The following is a 21,847-nucleotide window of genomic DNA, read 5'->3' on the forward strand; positions in this document are numbered from 1 at the left end:
ATTTCTTTTAGTGACCAATTTTATTTCGTGAAATTGACCAATCAATACTATCAACTCAGTCAAAAGGTGGGTACCGTATTGATCTTTTAAAATTATAAATTTTTTCACTCCTAGTTTCCTTAAATCTAAGAGGGGTATGGGTTTGTTAGAATACTCACCTTGAAGTTGCGAAGTAGCGTTGGCATTAAATTGCATTTTTGTTTTACCTGCCTTTTTCAGTTTGAACCCAAGTAGAGAGCAGTACATCTGATATATAAACCAATGAGCTGAATTATGTAATGGTAAAAAAGTTCTTTCTTTTGGATTTAGAAAATGAAAAATATCCGAAAATTATAAAAATATGTATTTTCCATTTATATTTTTTTCTATTTCCAGAATTTGCAAAGTATCATCAATATAATACCAAATATTACATTGCTTTGCCATTATTTTTTTCTTTGATTGATTCAAATTTTAATAGACGGTTTCAATGTGTAGAAATTTTGGAAAGGAATTGTTACTAAAATTAAATTACCGAGCTTCTTAAAGGGTGATACGGTCAAAATTTGGTCAAGGGAAAACGCGTGTAAATCGGTGAAATCGTTTATTTAAAAAATCAAATTAAATTTCTTTTTCAAGTTCAATTAGTATAAAATTCAGTTAGGCTTTCGCTTTTCCAAATCCGAATTGCCGGGCCTCACGCTTGACACCTGCCATCAGATTTTGTACAGCCACCTTGTCCACCTTCTTCGCCGCAGAAAGCCAGTTTGCCTTGAACTGCTGCTCGTCCTTAGCAGTTTTTTTTTGGTCTTCTTTAGGTTCCGCTTGACAATAGCTCAGTATTTCTCAATTGGGCGGAGCTCTGGCGTGTTGAGATTTTTCTTGTCCTTGGGAACCACCTGCACGTTGTTGGCGGCGTACCACTCCATGGCCTTTTTACCGTAATGGCAAGATGACAAATCCGTCCAAAACAGTACGGAACAACCGTGTTTCTTCAGGAAAGGCAGCAGACGTTTATTCAAACACTCTTTCACGTAAATTTAAATTTGGGCAGCGACCAAGAGTCAGGCCCAATTAGTCGACCTGTAGACGGGTCGACTGGCGGTGACACTTTGGCAAGTCGAACCTTTTCTAAGGTGACGACATCAAAAGGAGGCAATCCCTCTCGAAAGAGATTCAAGGAACGAAGAAATGCTTTGTTTATCCTAAAGAAATTAGGATCAGTCGACCCAAGCACGTTGTCGGCTAAGCAAAGCGATTCCTTAAAATGGGCTCAAGGAATTCTTGAAGCTGGAAAAAGGGAACGATCACCGGATGAGCTACCATCCTCTAAACGGTATCAAAGATCGTTTGCCTCAGTTGCAAAAGACAGCCTTGTGATGGCTATTATTAATAAAGGAGCATTGGACGGTATGATTCCAAGGCAAAAATGGGGGGAAATTAAGAACGCGATGTCTGGTGTCTACTCAGAGGTGCGAAAAAAGTTTCCCGGACCAAGTCCTCGACAGCAAGATGCTGGATGGTATCAAGGACGATATAAGTTAATAGCTTTTGCAGACCAGAGGTCTATGGATTGCTTTAATGCTGCATTGATGCTAATTGGTGAAGTTTGGGAAGGAGCCGCTTTGGAGTTAGTTGATAAAAAAGACATACCGGCTAAACCTAGAGCACATGCATGGTAGAGTCAGCAGTGAAAAAATCTCCTAGCGAAGCCGAAGGAGACATAAAACCTGTAACGATATAAATCGAGCATGTATAATTGCTAAAAACGAACTAAACTTGTTTCTGCTTCCTTCATTGAGCAATGCAGACACTGTCGTAGCCAGTCTAGAGATATCCACATGCAAATATTGGGTATCTTCGGTCTACATGGGACATGATAGGGATATGCCACCCTGTGCCGTTAAGAGTTGAGGAGTCTCTAAAAACAAAGACAAAACTCATTATGGGATGCGATGCAAATTCACATCATAGTATTTGGGGAAGTAGTGATACTAATGCAAGGGGAGAGTCGCTAACAGAGTTTATTTTGCGTACTAACCTGGTAGTTTGCAATAAGGGAGATGCACCACCCTTCGTCACCAGGAACAGACAAGAGGTTTTGGACGTAACGTTGACCTCTCCGGAACTGAATGATAAGATATCTGAGTGGCAAGTTTTTGAGGGAACATAGCTTCTCAGTTCATCGCTACATCAGTTTCAGATTGGCTGTTCGTACTTCAAAGACCATATTTCCGCCAAATGTTAGGAAAGCTGATTGGAATAGGTATAGGGAATCGTTCAATTTGATGATACCGGAAATGCCGGAGACAAATATGAGCACTGTGCAAGATATCGAACACGCAGTGGAGCGGATTACGAAGGCCTTCAACATTTCACTGAAAGCTGCTTGCCCTAGAGGAAAGCCAAGGGGAAAAAATCGGCCGCCATGGTGGACTACGGAGTTAAGTAATATGAGGAAATCCTGCAGGAAGCTCTTTAACAAAGCAAAGTCCACAAGAGCTCCGGAGGATTGGGACACTTACAAGATGAAGGTTTCAACAAAACTCTTGGGATGATTACTGTAGCAGTATTGAGAATACGTCAGAGGCTTCCAGACTACGGAAGGTACTAGCATCCACTAACACTGCTCCAGGTTTCATTAAAACATCGGAGGGAAATTGGACAACGTCCAGTGAGGAGACGTTGGAGGTACTTTTGGACACACACTTCCCTGGAAATCAGACGGTTGAACCATGTTCCGGCGGTGTAACAGAGGCTCGTGCAAAAAGGCAATAGGGAAAAAGTGGGGACTAAGACCAAAAATTGGGCATTGGCTATACACGGCAGTGGTTAGACCTATAATGCTATATGGTGTTGTAGTCTGGTGGCCGGCACTTCAGAAACCGACTTGTTTAGATAAAGTTCAGCGTATGGCGAGCTTATGTATCTCAGGCGCATTTAGTAAGACAGGAACATACATGTGTGTGAAGATAAATTCGAATGTGAAATTTGCAGCAAAAACTTAGCCGAGACACAAACCAGCACCAAAAATATTTTTCAAATTCGGATTTAGGATTTCAAATTCGAATTTGGATTTTTAGTATTTGGCTTATTTTTTAAAAACTAAGCCGATATAGAGAGTAGGCTCATTGGAAAGGGCTTGAGCTCAGCTTTCATAATCACAAAAGTCTTCATTAGAAAAGTATTTGTGAAAAGCGGAAACTTGAAAATGCTTTTTCAACAAATTTTTACAAGGGAGCCCACTGTGCCAAAACTAAGCCGCGTGCGGTATAGAGACTAGGCTCGTTGGAAAGGGCTTGAGATCAGCTTTCATAATCACAAAAGTCTTCATTAAAAAAGTATTTGTGAAAAGCGAAAATTTGAAAACAAAATTTTCAACAAATTTTTACAACGGGCCCACTGTGCCAAAACTAAGTCGCGTGCGATATAGAGACTAGGCTCATTGGAAAGGGCTTGAGCTCAGCTTTCATAATCACAAAAGTCTTCATTAGAAAAGTATTTGTGAAAAGCGAAAATTTGAAAACAACATTTTCAACAAATTTTTACAGCGGAGCCCACTGTGCCAAAACTAAGCCGCGTGCGGTATAGAGACTAGGCTCGTTGGAAAGGGCTTGAGCTCAGCTTTCATAATCACAAAAGTCTTCATTAGAAAAGTATTTGTGAAAAGCGGAAAGTTGAAAATGCTTTGTCAACAAATTTTTACAACGGAGCCCACTGTGCCAAAACTAAGCCGCGTGCGGTATAGAGACTAGGCTCGTTGGAAAGGGCTTGAGCTCAGCTTTCATACCAACGAAAGTCTTCATTAGAAAAGTATTTGTGAAAAGCGAAAATTTGAAAACAAAATTTTCAACAAATTTTTACAACGGGCCCACTGTGCCAAAACTAAGCCGCGTGCGATATAGAGACTAGGCTCATTGGAAAGGGCTTGAGCTCAGCTTTCATAATCACAAAAGTCTTCATTAGAAAAGTATTTGTGAAAAGCGAAAATTTGAAAACAAAATTTTCATCAAATTTTTACAACGGGCCCACTGTGCCAAAAACTAAGCCGCTTGCGATATAGAGACTAGGCTCATTAAAAAGGGCTTGAGCTCAGCTTTCATAATCACAAAAGTCTTCATTAGAAAAGTATTTGTGAAAAGCGGAAATTTGAAAATGCTTTGTCAACAAATTTTTACAACGGAGCCCACTGTGTCAAAACTAAGCCGAGTGCGGTATAGAGACTAGGCTCGTTGGAAAGGGCTTGAGCTCAGCTTTCATACCAACGAAAGTCTTCATTAGAAAAGTATTTGTGAAAAGCGAAAATTTGAAAACAAAATTTTCAACAAATTTTTACAACGGGCCCACTGTGCCAAAACTAAGCCGCGTGCGGTATAGAGACTAGGCTCGTTGGAAAGGGCTTGAGCTCAGCTTTCATAATCACAATAGTCTCCACCATATAGATGTAATTAAATTTTAAAGTTTTATTTAAAGGATAAACAATTTCTCAGTATTGTCAATATTCTTTTTTGTATACACACAAAAATGTTTTTTTTTCTGTTTCAATCACGAAATTAATTGATACATTTAATTATTTAATTGAAATTTCTTAAATCACGAAAATGACATTAAAAAAATTAATTGATGTCAAGAGCAAATTTGAATTAATTTTTTAAATGACTAAATTAAAAATTTAGTTGATGTTGATTGCAAAACTCAATTAATTTTTTCATTAAAAAGTTGATTGTATCAATTAGTTTTTTACTTAAAAATTTTAAGATTATTAATTAATGTAATGTTTCCATCTTGTTTAAAAAGTTAATTGCATCAATTAATTTATTAATTGGAAAATTTTTCAACTCCTATAAACTTTTTCAAAGGAAATGTGTTGAAGATATGTTTTCTGCGTAGGACTCACACTTTGGGAACAGCTGATATTTATCAATAAACTTTTATGTTCACTGCGTTTTGATATATCGCAAAATTAATTGCTCCAATCAATTTTTAATTAATTTTTTTTCTATCACGAAAATGATAATATCAATCATCTATAACAACTAAAAAATTAGTTGTTCCAATTCAATTTTGCAATTGATTTTTGTTTTAACTAAATAAATAATGAAATCAATTAAATTGTGATTAAATAGATTTTAAATTAAATTATTAATTAAAACTTTAATTTAAAATATATTGGTGGTATTTTTGCTGCGTGATGAAGATTTTGTTGATTCGCGGCTCCGAATCATTTTGTCCGCAAATTTAATTAATTCAATTAAATCCAATTGATTCCATTAAAAGTGTAATTGATTACGATAGCAAAACACTATTTTTTCACTGAAGCAATTTTATTTTTATTGAAATTGCTTACATAAAGAAGTAGATAGCATCAATCACAAATTACAAAAATAGTTAATTAATTCGGAATGTACAATCAATTGTAGTGTTGATTCAATTAATTTTTAAATTATGCCAATAAACTGTTTATTGTATCATTACTCATTTATAATTAATTAAACTACAAATAAATAATAGTGTCGATTAATTTTTTAATTGGTTCAATTAATTTCGTGATAAAAAAGTAAACAAAATTTTTTGTGCAAAAACCTAAAAATTAATTAAAAACTAATAGTAGACCATACACAGAAAAAACTACTACCAACGTATTTCCAATTAAACTTTTAACTGATCAATCACGATAGTATTAATCATAGAAGTAATTATACATAAAAAACATTCTTGGTTAAAAAAGCAATTGTTTTCTTCGGCACTTTCACTTAATTTTTAATTGCTTCACTTAAAAATTTGATTGATTTTGGTAGAAAACTAAATTTTTTTATTAGAGACAATCAATTGTATAATTTTCTATTATTTATTTATTTATAATTATTTTACCAGTCGAAGAAATATTTTTTTGCAATTGTTTAAGAGTTTATATTTTTTATATTTATTATTATATAATAGGCTTAAATTATTTAATGAACTGCCAATTGAATTAAAAAATGAAAATAACACACATTTCTTAAAAAAGCGCTCATTTTGTATGTAAAAGGAAATGTTGAACCTGCTTCGTAATGTAAAATTACCAAATTAAATAAACAAAATTATATCAAATTTAATTTAATAATTTAACGAAGTATTGTTTAAAATTAGGCATGCTATGCTAAATAAATAAATTGGATTTATTTATTTTCAATATGATATTTCTTTTTAAATTTGATTTTCATATTTGCGCTCTTCACAAATACTTTTCTAATGAAGACTTTTGTGATTATGAAAGCTGAGCTCAAGCCCTTTCCAACGAGCCTAGTCTCTATACCGCACGCGGCTTAGTTTTGGCACAGTGGGCTCCGTTGTAAAAATTTGTTGAAAAAGCATTTTCAAATTTCCGCTTTTCACAAATACTTTTCTAATGAAGACTTTCGTTGGTATGAAAGCTGAGCTCAAGCTTTTTCCAATGAGCCTAGTCTCTATATCGCACGCGGCTTAGTTTTGGCACAGTGGGCCCGTTGTAAAAATTTGATGAACATTTTGTTTTCAAATTTTCGCTTTTCACAAATACTTTTCTAATGAAGACTTTTGTGATTATGAAAGCTGAGCTCAAGCCCTTTCCAATGAGCCTAGTCTCTATATCGCACGCGGCTTAGTTTTTAAATAATAAGCCAAATACGAAAAATCCAAATTCGAATTTGAAATCCTAAATTCGAATTTGAAAAATATTTTTGGTGCTGGTTTGTGCCTCGGCTAAGTTTTTGCTGCAAATTTCAAATTCGAATTTATCTTCACACACATGGAACAGACTCCCTTAATATCATGCTACATCTATTGCCTTTAGACATTTTGGCCAAACAGTCAGCTGCAACAACGGCTGTGCGGTTGGGCGAGCTATCGCTGTGGTCGGAAGAAATGTACGGTCATAGTTCGGTCCTCAAAGTAATGCCAGATGTGCCTAACGTAGTGGATTACACCCTGGCAAAACCACTTTTCGACAAAAAGTTTGAAACTCTAATTCCCAACAGTGAGGCGTGGTGTACACAGACCCCGGGGAATAAAAGATATATAGATTTCTATACTGATGGCTCCAAATTGAATGGACAAGTGGGGTTCGGAGTATATCCTAAAGATCTGGAAATTCGAATAGCGAAAAGGTTACCTAATCACTGTAGTGTTTTTCAGGCTGAAATATTGGCAATAAGAGAGGTGGTGAATTGGCTGAGAAGTAATGTTCCAACAAATATTGGCATTAATATATACTCAGACAGTCAACCTGCAATAAAATCCTTGGACTCTGTGTTCCTTAACTCAAAAACGGCCATAGACTGCCGCAAATCTCTCAACGAGATGGCTGAGCAGTACAATATTCACCTAATATGGGTGCCTGGTCATAGGAACATACCGGGGAACTGTGAAGCATATGTGTTAGCAAGGCTAGGAACTACCTTACATATTCCAGGGGAACTAGAATCTGTTGGTATGCCTCTGGCCACCTGCAAGCTCTTACTGCGTGAGAAGGCTGTTATGATGGCCAATATTCGATGGGAAAATTGCAAGGGTTGTAACGACACCAAGCAAATATGGCCCCATTTAAACTTAAACCGCACACAAGATATGCTAGTGTTCTCAAGGCGTCAGATAGCACTCCTAATATCTGCTATAAAACGTTAACTTAAGCAGTTTGTTAATGTTTTTGGAGCAATCTGGTTGGTTCCACAAAAGTAAATAATAGAGAAGGCTCAGTGGTTAAGACTAGAAGTGCCCATATGTAATAGGTACTTTTAGTTAAATGTGGTATCACAATGGACTGAATAGTCTAAGTGAGCCTGAAATTTAATCGGGCTGCCACTTTAACCTAACCTAACCTTCACGTAAATTTCTTGGTTGAGTCCCGGAAGCTATGAAAATTCTGCTTTTCACGCCACAGGTACAGATGGCTTGCCAAACCAGATATTTCTTTGCGAACTTTGACAGCTTTATGTGCTTGAAAATATCTGCTACCTTTCCCCTTCCTTTTGCAGTATAAAACTCCTGTCCCGAAAGCTGCTTGTAGTCGGCTTTGACGTAGGTTTCGTCGTCCATTACCACGCAGTCAAACTTCGTCAGCATCGTCGTGTACAGCCTCCGGGATCGCGCTTGGCCGTCGTATTTTGTTTATCATCGCGATTTGGAGTCACTACCTTCTTGTAAGTCGATAGTCCGGTTTTTTGGCTCGATGCACGGTTGTAGACGATACACCCAGCTTATTTGCGGCATCTCGGAGAGAGAGGTTAGGGTTTCGCTTGAAACTACCGGCAACTCTCTTTGTCGTCTCAGCGGCTTCCGGTTTTCGATTTCCCCCCGATCCGGACTTCCTGGCTGTCGACAAACGTTCCCTAAACACTTTAATTACATTTGTAACGGTTGATTTGGCAACTTTTAGCGATTTTGCCAGCTTTGCGTGCGAGTAGCTCGGATTTTCGCGATGCGCGAGCAAAATTTTGATACGCTGCTCTTCTTGCTTGGACGGCATTTTGACAACTGAAGAGTGAATTCCAAGATCAAAATAGGAGCAACATTCTACACACACACACCTTCAAAATGAGGGGTTTTTTAAATGGAAAATTGAAAGAAATACGTCAAGTTTATATTGACCAAATTTTGACCGTATCACCATTTAATACACCTTTTTATGCTAAACGACTACAACTGCAAAAGAAGATTATAAATATGCAACCTGGAACGTGATATTCTTTGCAGGTAATGTTTAACAAAATTAACTTTTAATTGAACAAAATTAAATTCGAATTATTCTGTTTACTTTCAGAAAAACTAATTTAGCTTACAGGCTGCTGATTTATTGCAAATCTAGGCGCATCTAAATATTAGAAGGAACTTGCTGACATCGTTAATATGATAAGGAAGATAATGATTTATATAGTTAAGTTTTAAACCCTTTAGTTGTTATTGATCATAATAGTATGTCTAAGTTATGTTAGAACAAAACACACAAATTACAAAAACCAAATTCTTTAGTCTATAACATAAATCAGAAAAATAAAATATTGATGATTTTTTATAAAAAACGCATATTTTCTTTTATTTCAAATAAGACTAAATAAGATATTGGGCGCAATATATACATTTTTGATTTAAATTTATTGCCCATATCAATTAATAATTTAATTGAATCAATCAAATAGTTGATCGATTTTTGTCGCGAAATAAATTAAAATTTTAGTTGATTCAATTAAAACTGTGATTGAATTTTATGTCAAAAATCAATAACATTTTTAATTTATTCAATCACACAATTAATTGATTCCGTGACAAAATTCAATTAGGTTAGGTTAGGTTAGGTTATGTGGCAGCCCGATGTATCAGGCTCACTTAGACTATTCAGTCCATTGTGATACCACAGTGGTGAACTTCTCTCTTATCACTGAGTGCTGCCCGATTCCATGTTAAGCTCAATGACAAGGGACCTCCTTTTTATAGCCGAGTCCGAACGGCGTTCCACATTCCAGTGAAACCACTTAGAGAAGCTTTGAAACCCTCAGAAATGTCACCAGCATTACTGAGGTGGGATAATCCACCGCTGAAAAACTTTTTGGTGTTCGGTCGTAGCAGGAATCGAACCCACGACCTTGTGTATGCAAGGCGGGCATGCTAACCATTGCACCACGGTGGCTCCCAATTATTAAATTATTAAATTAAATCTTTAATTGAAAATCGTGTTGGTTTTCAATAAAAATGGGTGTTTGATACTATCATTTTCGTGATTGAAGACATTTCAATTAAAAAAATGATTGAATCCGCGATTTTCGTGATTGAAATCAAAAAAAAAATGTTGTGTGTATGCTGTTCAAATAGCTCGAAAGGTATAAAAGTATCAAATAATATACAATTATATCGAATTGGATCTGTTTATATCTGATTAGATGTGTCTCATTTTTGATATCCAATTCCATAGTATTTAGATCTGACCAGCTACAACCATTGTTCAATTTCTAACTGATGTGGCAACCTGATCCTTTCATACAAATGTAAACAAATGTCAATTGTTGTTGTTGCGTAATGATCTTTACTTATTCCTTTTTCTATTGTCATTCTGATCTCCATTTTGTCATTCGATAAAAAGGCATCGTTTGGTGTACAATTATTTCTTAAAATAAAGTGATTAAGGAATAAACATCCAATATTCTTTTTTATTTCGGCCATAAACTAAGTACGGGTTACAACAGTTTGGCAACGAGTGTAAATCAATGAAATAAATAAAAAAAATATAAAAAAACATTCGATATTATTAAAGCAAGTACACGCTTTAATTGTAAAGTTACAATGAATGCCGAACAATTTGAAAGCTTCTTGCAAACACAGGTACTGATTCCATAGGGGGAAGCCAAAATAACATCGTTGGTAATAGCAGCAGTATCAACACAGCTCTTGTGCCTAATTTCGATGTTTTTGACCCCGGAAAGGAAACTTACCAAAATTACATCCAAATATTCTCGAATTACTTAACTATGAAGGGGGTACAAACCAACAAAAGCTACTGCACAAAGTTGTTGTTTAATTCAATTGGCGCAAAATTTTTCAACATGGTGGCCTCGCTTGCTGCACCAAAAGTTGCGACAAAATTACGAGTACGACGAGCTAATAAAACTTTTGGAAGAACATTTGGCACCAAAAAGGAACATTCTTGTGGCTCAACACAAGTTTCTATCAAAATATCAGTCGGAAGGTCAATCAGTGGCAGATTTGTTGCTACCCTTCGTTCTCATATTAATACGTGCTAATTTGTGTCACCGTGTCAATTTGGAGTTTCTATTGCAGATGTCTTTCTGAGGGCTCAGTTCATCAGGGGCATAAACGACAATAACATCAGAGAACAGCTCCTACAGGCAAGTGCAAGTAAGTCTGAAGATATTGTATCAAAAGCGTTGGCTTTAGAGGCGGCAAAATTGGACGCAAAGGAATTGTCACAAGCTTCAGCTACGTGTTCCAGCAAAGCAGCAGATATCAACAAAATTTTCAAGAAGCACAATAAAACAAAAACCCGACATGTAAGTCGACGGGGACAAAAAGGTAAAATAAATTATGAACAGCTGGGCATTGCGGATTTATGTTTACGTTGTGGCAAAAAAAAGCCATTACGCAAAAGATTGCCGATCCAGCAAAAATCTAAAATGCAATTTATGTTTCAAACATGGGCATGTAGGCAGACTTTGCATTGCTTCTATTTTGGCGAATGGTCCTAATGCCGGACAAAACACAAAGCAGGATACGCGAGGAAGCACCACAAATCAAATTCATTCCGATGAATCCGATTACGGAATTTTCAAAATTGTGGACGTTTATCAAAACGAGTATTCGTATTCCGGACGCTATTACGCTAATCTCAACATAGAAAGCCAAGTGGTACGTTTTGAGGTAGACTCAGGTTCAGGCTATTCATTTTTGCCCAGAAATGAATTTGAAAATTTACGTCTTCCAAAGAAATTAATTCCTACAAATATTGTCTTCAGATCGTACACTCAAGATACATTTGTACCGGACGGGAAAGTGAAGTTCAACGTTCATTTTAAGAATTGTTCTGTATGTGAAGATTTGTATATTGTACAGAATGGGTGTGCCGCATTAATTGGTCGAACTTGGATTAGACGTCTCGGTATTAACCTGAATGAACTAGATGACATTTCGAATAATTTTACGAACGCTGTAGAAGCTTTAAATGATACACAAGAGTTCATTTCAGAGTTTTCTAATGTTTTTCAACAAAAAGATTGGGTGTATCTCCAATTATAAAGTAGCATTGAAGCTACGAGAATGCGCCACACCTGTGTACACAAAGGAACGTCAGATTCCTTATGCATTGACCGAACGCGATGATCGAGAGCTTGATACACTGGAAAAAAGAGGGGATTATAACAAAAGTACCAAATAGTGATTGGGGATCCCCATTCGTTGTAATACCAAAGGCAGACGGAGGGGTGCGTTTATGCGTCGATTACAAAGTCGGCGTAAACCAACGGCTTGTTGACGCACACTACCCAATTCGAAAAATTGATGAAATATTCAATAGTTTGAGAGACTCTAAATTTTTCTGCCGTTTGGATTTATTCAAGGCGTACTTACATGTTTCAGTTGATACAGAGTCAAGTAATTCCTTTGGAATTAAAACGGCCCCAGCAGAGTTCAACAGAATCATAGACCAAATTTTACGCGAAGTCCCAAAAACTGAATCTTACCTTGATGACATTGTGGTACATGGTGAAACGTTATTGGAGTGCAAACGAAATTTAAGGGCATGTTTGAATCAATTACAAAAATATGATCTTCATTTGAACATTTCAAACTGAAAATTTTTCGAAAACCAGATTGAATTTTTGGGACATGTGATTCAATACAATAATATTCAAAAGTCGTCATCAAAAGTTAAGGCTATACTTGAAAATGTAGATGACGTTCGTCGATTTTTAGGTATGGTGACCTATTATTCTAGGTTCATACCGAATGCTTCTACAATTACAACACCTTTAAGACACTTGCTTCCGAAAAATACAACATTCAAGTGGACAAATAATTGTGAAAAAGCCTTCGAAAGCTTAAAATGGGAAATTGCAAGTGATCAAGTTTTGATGCCGTTCAGCCCAACCATACCAATACAGCTTGCCTATGATGCTAGCCCCATGGGTATTGCTGGAGTATTATCTCACTTGATTAATGGAGAAGAAAGGCCAATCGCTTTCGCCTCACGATCACTAACCCAAGCAGAGCAGAATTACTCACAATTAGACCGTGAAGCTCTTGCAATTATTTTTGCCGTGCAACATTGTCATGAATACGTTTTTGGACGAAAATTCAAGTTGGTGACTGATAACCAGCCGCTCTCCCGTATTTTTATCAGAATTCAAAAATTCCTTAGATGACTTCTTCACGTCTTCAACGATATGCAGCATTTTTGACCAGATACAATTATGAAGTTGTCACAAAAATCAGCGAGGAAAATGTGAATGCAGATTGCTTGTCCAGAGCACCGTCAAAAGCAGGTATGCATTTGATTAATTTTATCGACAAGGAAGTTCATGCATTATGCTTTGGCTGCTGTGCAACAAATTAATTCAAAAAATGTAACTTTCAAATCAATCCGTCAAGCAACGAGTGAAGATGTCCATTTGTCAAAAAAATTTTTGGTGCCATCTTCTCTTCAAAAATGTATATTGGAAGAATTACATTATACTCCCATCGGTATCACTAAGATGAAGCGCCACCTATATGTGAAAAATGAGTTATATACGAATAATTTTTTGTGATATAATCCTCCGTAGAAATTGGCATAAATTGGCCAAGCGGGAAGACAAATTTTAACCAAAGATAAACTGAAACGATAGCTTTCGATTGGAATTAAAACCTTTTGCCAGAAATCTTCCGAATCGGAGTAACGTTGCATATACGAAACAGAGAGAAAAGTGACCACTGTGGCCAAATGGGGTTCCAGATTTATATGTGAAAGATAGATCTTTTAGTGCTCTATCCGATGGTAAAAACGGATACAGCTAAATGTGTTTGGGAGTCTCAATATATGGCTTGAAAAAAAGTGGACGCACTGCTCCTCAAGAGAAAAGTGACCACTGTGGCCAAATGGAAAAAGATGGGATTCCAGTTTTATATGTGAAATATAGGAACTTGTTAATTAATATTCTATTTGAATTAAAAATTTTATTGATTTTGGTCGAAACATTCTATACCTAGGCAGATACGTTCCAAAAAACACGACGCAAAGTGAATTATGAGTTTTTATGGCAAACTGTTCAAAGATTGGAGATAGATAATAACGCAACTTTGAAAATCTAACGACGAAAAGTGAAAACTAGTACTAATTCAACAGCGACGCAAATTCGAAACAACGCAAAACGAAACGACCCAAACCGAGGTCTAGGTGTATTAAGTTTTTAATTGAGGCAATTATTTGTTTTTTGTTCCACTGTTAATTTATTTATAATTAATTGTCTGTTAGATAAATTAATATTCTTATAATCTTACAAAAGTTTAAATTTTTTATAAAATTTGCGATTTTAATTATTCTTTAGATTTGCGTCAAAATTTTATTAAAAAATGTGTAGTACACGCAACCTTTTAGGATGCGAAATTTACAAAATATTAAGGACAAATTTCTTTTAAATAATGAAAGTTTAATTAAAATAAAGTGGATAATATTTGCTTCAAAATTTTTTTTTTCATAAATTTGCGTTCCTCCGTTGAAGTATCATGTCTTTGAACTAAGGCAAAATTTCCTTAAAGTAAAGAAACGCATTTTTGATTTAAAGAAATTGTCCTTAAATTAACTGAAATATTGAAACTCTACATTTAAGATAAAAACGCTTCAAATAAAGGCTAAGACTTATTTTGAGGATTTAACGTCTTTGGTTTAAAGTTTTTGGATTTATAATTTGGATTTTTTAACTGGCATTTGTTTGTACGTGAGTACTTTTATTAATAAACCGCGAAAAGAGAATGAAAATTTGATAAATGAGATCTGTATCCTAATTTTAATTTTATTGGTTCTAGATTTAAACCCAGATAGGTCGCTAAAAAAATTCTTTATTTTAAAGAAACCGCATCTTTGGCTCGGAATCAATACCAAAATCCTTAAGGGAGGGTCAAAATCTTTGGATCCAAGTAAACTTTTTTTGAGTGTATGTACGTAGAAAAATTGTGTTTATTGAATTAAAGTGTTAAAAAACATTCACTCATTTTGTTTACAATATTTTTGAATTTTATTAAAAAGTTAATTTTTTTAAATGAATGCGTTTTTAATTTAAAATATTTTAGTGATATTTCTGTGACTGGAACCCCATCTTTTCCATTTTTCTCTAGGAGCAGTGCCCCCATTTTTTTCCAACCCATATATTGAGACTCTAAAACACATTTCACAATATCCGTTTCTACCATCGGATACAGCACTAAAAGATCTATATTTCACATATAAATCTGGAACCCCATCTTTTTCCATTTGGCCACAGTGGTCACTTTTCTCTCCAGGAGCAGTGCGTCCACTTTTTTCCAAGCCATATATTGAGACTCCCAAACACATTTAGCTGTATCCGTTTTTTACTATCGGATAGAGCACTAAAAGATCTATCTTTCACATAAATCTGGAACCCCATCTTTTTCCATTTGGCCACAGTGGTCACTTTTCTCTCCAGGAGCAGTGCGTCCACTTTTTTTCAAGTCATATATTGCGACTCCCAAACACATTTCGCAATATCTGTTTCTACCATCGGATAGAGCACTAAAAGATCTATCTTTCACATATAAATCTGGAACCCCATCTTTTTCCATTTGGCCACAGTGGTCACTTTTCTCTCTCTCTCGTATATGCAATGTTACTCCGATTCGGAAGATTTCTGGCAAAAGGTTTTAATTCCAATCGAAAGCTATCGTTTCAGTTTATCTTTGGTTAAAATTTAGCTTTTCTATCTCTTCCCGTTGGCCAATTTATGCCAATTTCTACGGAGGATTATCTGGAAGACAGAAATGTATCTGGAAGACAAATAAGAATAAACCTAGATGCTTTGAAACCAGCAATATTGACAAAATCCCCAGATCAAATCGAACCTGTACGGGGTCTTAGTGAGGGTGATCGTGTACAAGCAAGATATTATACAGCGAACAAGCCCTCCTGGAAATTTGGCCTCGTGCTGAAGAAATTAGGCAAATTGCATTACATCGTGAAATTAGACAATGTGTTTGTTTTCAAGCGCCGCATAAATCAGCTAAGATATACAAATGTTCAAAGTCAGATCCCTTCAGAAGTTCCGTCTTCAGAAAAGAATGCGGATAATACAACTCAAGAAAAATCGAATGAGCTTTTACCACTTGTAGCATCTTATTATTATAACAATTGCCTTGGGAACCAGTTTTCGTCTACCAACGCAGCACTTCCAGCGGCTTCTCAAAGAAGTGAGCAACAGCCAACTTTTGTAACACCAGGGAATGACACCACACCAAGTCGTCGTGCTTCACAAAGGCAGCGAAGAGCTCCTCAACACTTTGGAGATTATATAAGACATTAAATTTTATTAGTTTGAAATTAAGTGAGGGGGAATTGTTGTATTTCTAACTGATGTGGCAATCTGATCCTTTCATACAAATGTAAACAAATGTCAATTGTTGTTGTTGTGTAATGATCTTTACTTATTCCTTTTTCTATTGTCATTCTGATCTCCATTTTGTCATTCGATAAAAAGCCATCGTTTAATAAAGTAGTGGTTAAGGAATAAACTTCCAACATTATTTTTTATTTCGGCCATAAACCAAGTACAGTTTACAACAGCCATTTTTCGGATCTGCTCAGATCTGATCATATCTTGGCTCATATCTTTCCATATCAAACCAGATCCCCCAATTTTTACACGGGTAGAAAATTTTGTCAAAATTCTATTTCGATAGAAACTTTTGCCAAATTTTATTTCTATTGAAAATTTAGTCAAAATTTTAATTCTATAGAAAATTTTGCCAAATTTTATTTCTATAGAAAACTTTGTCAAAATTTCTCAAAACTTTATATCTGTAGAAAATGTTTGCACATTTTTATTTCTATAGAACATTCTTGCAAAAATTTATTTCTACAGAACATTTTTGGCAATTTTTTTCTATAGTAAATTCTTGGAAAACTTTATATCTATGAAAATTTTTGCAAAACTTCATTCTATGGAAACGACTTTTTATAGAAAATTTTGTTAAAATTTTATTTCTATAGAAAATTGTACCTCTTATTTGGAGAGTCAACCAATAAGAGTTTTATGGTCAAATTTTGGAAAATCGGGAAACACGTACTTAATATTAAAGATCTTTGTTTTTATTTTTAAATAAAAATCTTACTGAATTAGTAACTATATATTAAAAAATTAATTGTTATATTACTTTTGGAATTGCAGAGCATTGTATAAAAATGTTGTTTTTATGTTATATTTATACAAAACTGAATTCATTGGGCTTGAGTTACTGAAATGCATACTTACAGTCAGCAAAAAAGGTGTACACCTATCAATTTGAAATAAATTGTGAAACGACAAGAAAAATACGAACTAAATATATATGTATTATACCTTAAATTAACGCTTGAGATCCGGGCTATAATATAGAAAGTAAATAAAATCAGATTTAAATCTGTTCAGGGAATTGTATAACGTATCAAAACGTATCAACGTACACGTAACGTATTAAAAAGTACGAAATGTACATGAAAGTATTTTGCGATCACCATTGTTACAAAAACCATTTTATATTTTGAGAAACAACAAGCGCAACTAACTTATTATAAATTATTTAAAATTGTAAAAGATATATTGGTGAACAGCGATGCCAATTTAGCTCTTTTCCCACTAGATCTAGCTTTTTTTGAAATCGTTTGGTGGGGAAAAAATGCATTTAGCTTTCTTCTGGTTTCTTCCCATGAAATTACATGGGAATTGCGTTGTACACTGAAAAAATATTGTCGTGAGGCCAAAGATTTCATGTCCTTAAAATACGAATGCGAATTTTGCTTAGCATAGCATTTGTGCGTTTCACTTATATAAAGTTTTTTCCTTGTCGAAAAGTCGATAAACTTGTCAGTGAAGTCGTTTTGTCCTTATAGTTAAGTGATTCAACTTAAAAATGTCTTTAAATGAAAGAAAATGTTGTTAGTTAATGAAATGTGTGGACTTTTTTATCTTGACCACATAGCAAAAAAGCGTTCACAAATAGAAGATGTTTTAAAGACGTTTTTTACTTGATACATAAAATAATTTCTACTTGAAGTCGAGTCTGAATTTGGAAATTTAAGTTGTCGTTAGCACTTTGATAGCACATAAAGAAAAAGCTGAGAAAACGAATAAATTCAAATTTGAGCCGGAATTCACACAAAAATAATTAGTATAAAGACAAAATCTTTGAATCGGGCATGCTTTTTTCAGTGTAAGCTAAAAAATTAAGAAAATAAAGTTTTGAATGTGGTATTATTTTTTAACATACAAAAATACAATAAAAACATCGTATTGATAGGATCAAAAATCTGCATATTGTTCATAGAATGGAATTGCATTTACGAAAATTGGACAACAATAGGTTTGTTTGCGTAATTTTCCAATAAAAGTTACTCAGTATAAACTTGCAAGACAGTTAGAATGGGTTTTACTCTCTTGGATAAAATTATGATTGTAAATATACACGTTCACAAATTTATCATTAATTCAGCGGTTTTAATCCAATTAAAATGAAACATATTGATATGTTCTAATACACAGCTATGTGACATAGTGCAATTAATAAATAAAATAATTAAAATGAATATAATTAAATAATTATGCATTTTAATTGAACTCTAGCGGGTTTTGGTGAAACAATTCTGACAACGTTTTTGGTTAACCAATTTCTACTTTTCATATGGAATAAATAGATAGTTTTCAGTTATTTTTCTAGACACGCTGCCTCCATCAAGAATAAACACTGGTAGACGCTGGAGCATCAGCCGAATATAGTAGAATTGCAACTTATAAATCAACATAATTCCTTTGTTAAGACTATGTTCAATGTATTTTTATTCGTATACCTGGAATTATTTATAAATTTTTACTCAAATTAATAAACATCTAAACAGTCGTAATTTACTTGACAACAATGATTCTATTACAACTATCTTAAATTGCACTTTGTCTAACTGTTTGAAGCGGCTCTTATTGGCGTCTTTCTAAATGTATCTAAAAAGGCACTTAATAATTGCACTCATGCTATGCGTTTTTGTAGTAACTTGTCGTGGTACAACTTCTCAATAGTGATGGTACTTTTACGCCGTTTTTTTGTTTTCGAAATGGTGAGGATTCTCAGAATGTTGGCTGGCATACTTGGACACCCAATTTTCGAATTATTAAGGAAACTGCATTGTGGTAGAAAATTATAAAAGGAGAAAAACGCTACGAGTCAGCTACCCTGTGTACGTTGATTTCCTCCAAGACTAATCTTTGTTTTGTGCTGAAAACCATTTGAATAGGCAAACAAAACAATCACTTGAAGTTCATAAAGTTTCACTACTCTCGGCTGTGGTATTGCTCAGCTGTAGGTATTGTACTCATAGAATCCGACCACATTCTAACTATTGTTTAATAGTGATTTCGATTGGTATATACACCTTACCCCCAAAATTAAAATAAATAAAAAATATTTGTTCGATTGCAAAATCCAGTGCAGCTAGCCCAAAATGTGCACGTTCGATTGACGGGGTGTTACCCAAGACCAAAAGTGTAACCCGATAAAAAAATTGATATTAAATATTTTTAATATAATAGCAAAATGCAATTCCGTTTTTTTAGATTTTTTTGTTTTGATTTTGTATCAGTGTTGCAACTTTTTTGTTAGTTATCAAACGCAAACGGTTTGGTATTTGCAGAGGGTTTCGGCAAAATTGTGGTAACACCATAAAATGTTGTACCATTTTTATGCAACACTTTTTTCCCAAACGAAATCACCATAAATGATAAGGATTTGTATGCAAGTGTGTAAGTACAATAATTAAAAAAATCCATAAATATTGTCACCATGATGAAAAACTATGATACGTCCCACAGACGTAACTTTCAGTAGGCTAAGCTTTCTAGGGTTAAACATATCCCCCATGTTCCGAATTTCGCAATCGCAATTTTTTTTCGTTTAACGAAAAAATAGTGATACTCTCGAACTCCAATATAATTTTAATTTGAACTTTCTCATTAAAGAGAACTATATTACGAAGATTTAAGTTTAAAAGTTTCAGGGTTAAGAAATTATGACCAAACGAAAATTCGGAACATGAGGGATACTGTTTTCGTTTTATGCTTTAGACGTCATGAATGGTTTTACACGAAAAATTAATTTCATACTAAATCGCTTTTATTCTCTTCACTTAGTAGTTAATACACATTTTTCTTAAAGGATGAACGAATTGTAATGATTTATGTCTCTATGTTTACTTACGTTGGTGTTTGTCAGCTAATTGTACCAAGGGATTTGGAAGATCACGCCTTCTGTAGAAGCACATTACTTTTGCTTCGACATTTCCTGTTTGATTTTTATTTAGCTCCTCTATGCGTCGTATAAGATACGGACTATTTGGAGATGTCTCCACGTAGACATAATCTATAACCGATATATAAAATAAGAAATTTTCATTAGAATTAAATTGAGAAATTTAACAATGCGTATATATATTTTAGAAATATTTCAATATTTAGGTAATATGTAAATTATGACTTGTTTTGAGGTTTGACTCCTTAGTTGTACTTTTAATAATTTTGTTTGTATTAGAAATTTGTAACAGTTTTCGGAAAGTAGGCACATTTGTTTGCTTAATTTTAGTAGACGAACTTTGTCATTCCCAGATAAAGTTTTATATTAGAAAAATCGTTTCCCTGGGGGTTAAGCCCCTTTCTGTACTTTTCAATTTAAATTTATTGAGACAATACAATAAGCCAAACGAGGCCAATAATAGTGTACTGCCATTTAAGTAAATCTTAATTCTATACATCACTAGAAAAATACTAAATTCAGATATATACATATTAATTCTATTAATATTATTATTAATATGGCCAATTATGGCTATTTATATATTTTTATGGCTTAAGGTTCGAACGATAACTATATATCCCTATTAATGGGCTACTATAAGCAATGGCTACTATAAGCAATGGCTACTAAAGGGTGATTTGTTAAGAGCTTGATAACTTTTTTTAAACAAAAAACGCATAAAATTTGCAAAATCTCATCGGTTCTTTATTTGAAACGTTAGATTGGTCCATGACATTTACTTTTTGAAGATAATTTCATTTAAATGTTGACCGCGGCTGCGTCTTAGGTGGTCCATTCGGAAAGTCCAATTTTGGGCAACTTTTTCGAGCATTTCGGCCGGAATAGCCCGAATTTCTTCGGAAATGTTGTCTTCCAAAGCTGGAATAGTTGCTGGCTTATTTCTGTAGACTTTAGACTTGACGTAGCCCCACAAAAAATAGTCTAAAGGCGTCAAATCGCATGATCTTGGTGGCCAACTTACCGGTCCATTTCTTGAGATGAATTGTTCTCCGAAGTTTTCCCTCAAAATGGCCATAGAATCGCGAGCTGTGTGGCATGTAGCGCCATCTTGTTGAAACCACATGTCAACCAAGTTCAGTTCTTCCATTTTTGGCAACAAAAAGTTTGTTAGCATCGAACGATAGCGATCGCCATTCACCGTAACGTTGCGTCCAACAGCATCTTTGAAAAAATACGGTCCAATGATTCCACCAGCGTACAAACCACACCAAACAGTGCATTTTTCGGGATGCATGGGCAGTTCTTGAACGGCTTCTGGTTGCTCTTCACTCCAAATGCGGCAATTTTGCTTATTTACGTAGCCATTCAACCAGAAATGAGCCTCATCGCTGAACAAAATTTGTCGATAAAAAATCGGATTTTCTGCCAACTTTTCTAGGGCCCATTCACTGAAAATTCGACGTTGTGGCAGATCGTTCGGCTATTCATGATGAAATGTCAAAGCATACTGAGCATCTTTCTCTTTGACACCATGTCTGAAATCCCACGTGATCTGTCAAATACTAATGCATGAAAATCCTAACCTCAAAAGAATCACCCTTTATAAGCATTATCAATTTCTCATTTTGGAATCTAAGAAACAATTCATTCCTGAACTGAACAGTGAAATTGAAATTCCTGAGCACTATCGGCAAGGCATTCCATATCCTGGCTATGAATACCACATATGATCTCTCGAATGTGGAACAATGAATAAATGGTATAATAATCTGCGGGATCCGTACAGAACGTGAGAAAACAAATTTAGATATTAGATCCGAAGGCATCGACCTTTTTATTACCCTGTAAAAAAACAGCAATTTCCAATTTC

The 21,847-nt window shown here is 34.7% G+C and overlaps 1 protein-coding gene across 2 annotated transcripts in view; it reads right to left on the minus strand.

Annotated features, from left to right (window-relative positions):
- The window catches only part of MTA1-like (metastasis associated 1-like), a 152,734-nt gene that overhangs the window by 63,203 nt on the left and 67,684 nt on the right, over positions 1 to 21,847 (minus strand). For both annotated transcript variants that reach the window (XM_075291317.1, XM_075291316.1), the window contains exon 2: positions 19,924 to 20,085. In XM_075291317.1, coding sequence (XP_075147432.1) covers positions 19,924 to 20,085 — 162 coding nt within the window. The remainder of the gene's footprint in view (positions 1 to 19,923; positions 20,086 to 21,847) is intronic.

The sequence above is a fragment of the Haematobia irritans genome, chromosome 1 (genome assembly GCF_050003625.1).
Source record: "Haematobia irritans isolate KBUSLIRL chromosome 1, ASM5000362v1, whole genome shotgun sequence".
Classification (NCBI taxonomy): Eukaryota; Metazoa; Arthropoda; class Insecta; order Diptera; family Muscidae; genus Haematobia; species Haematobia irritans.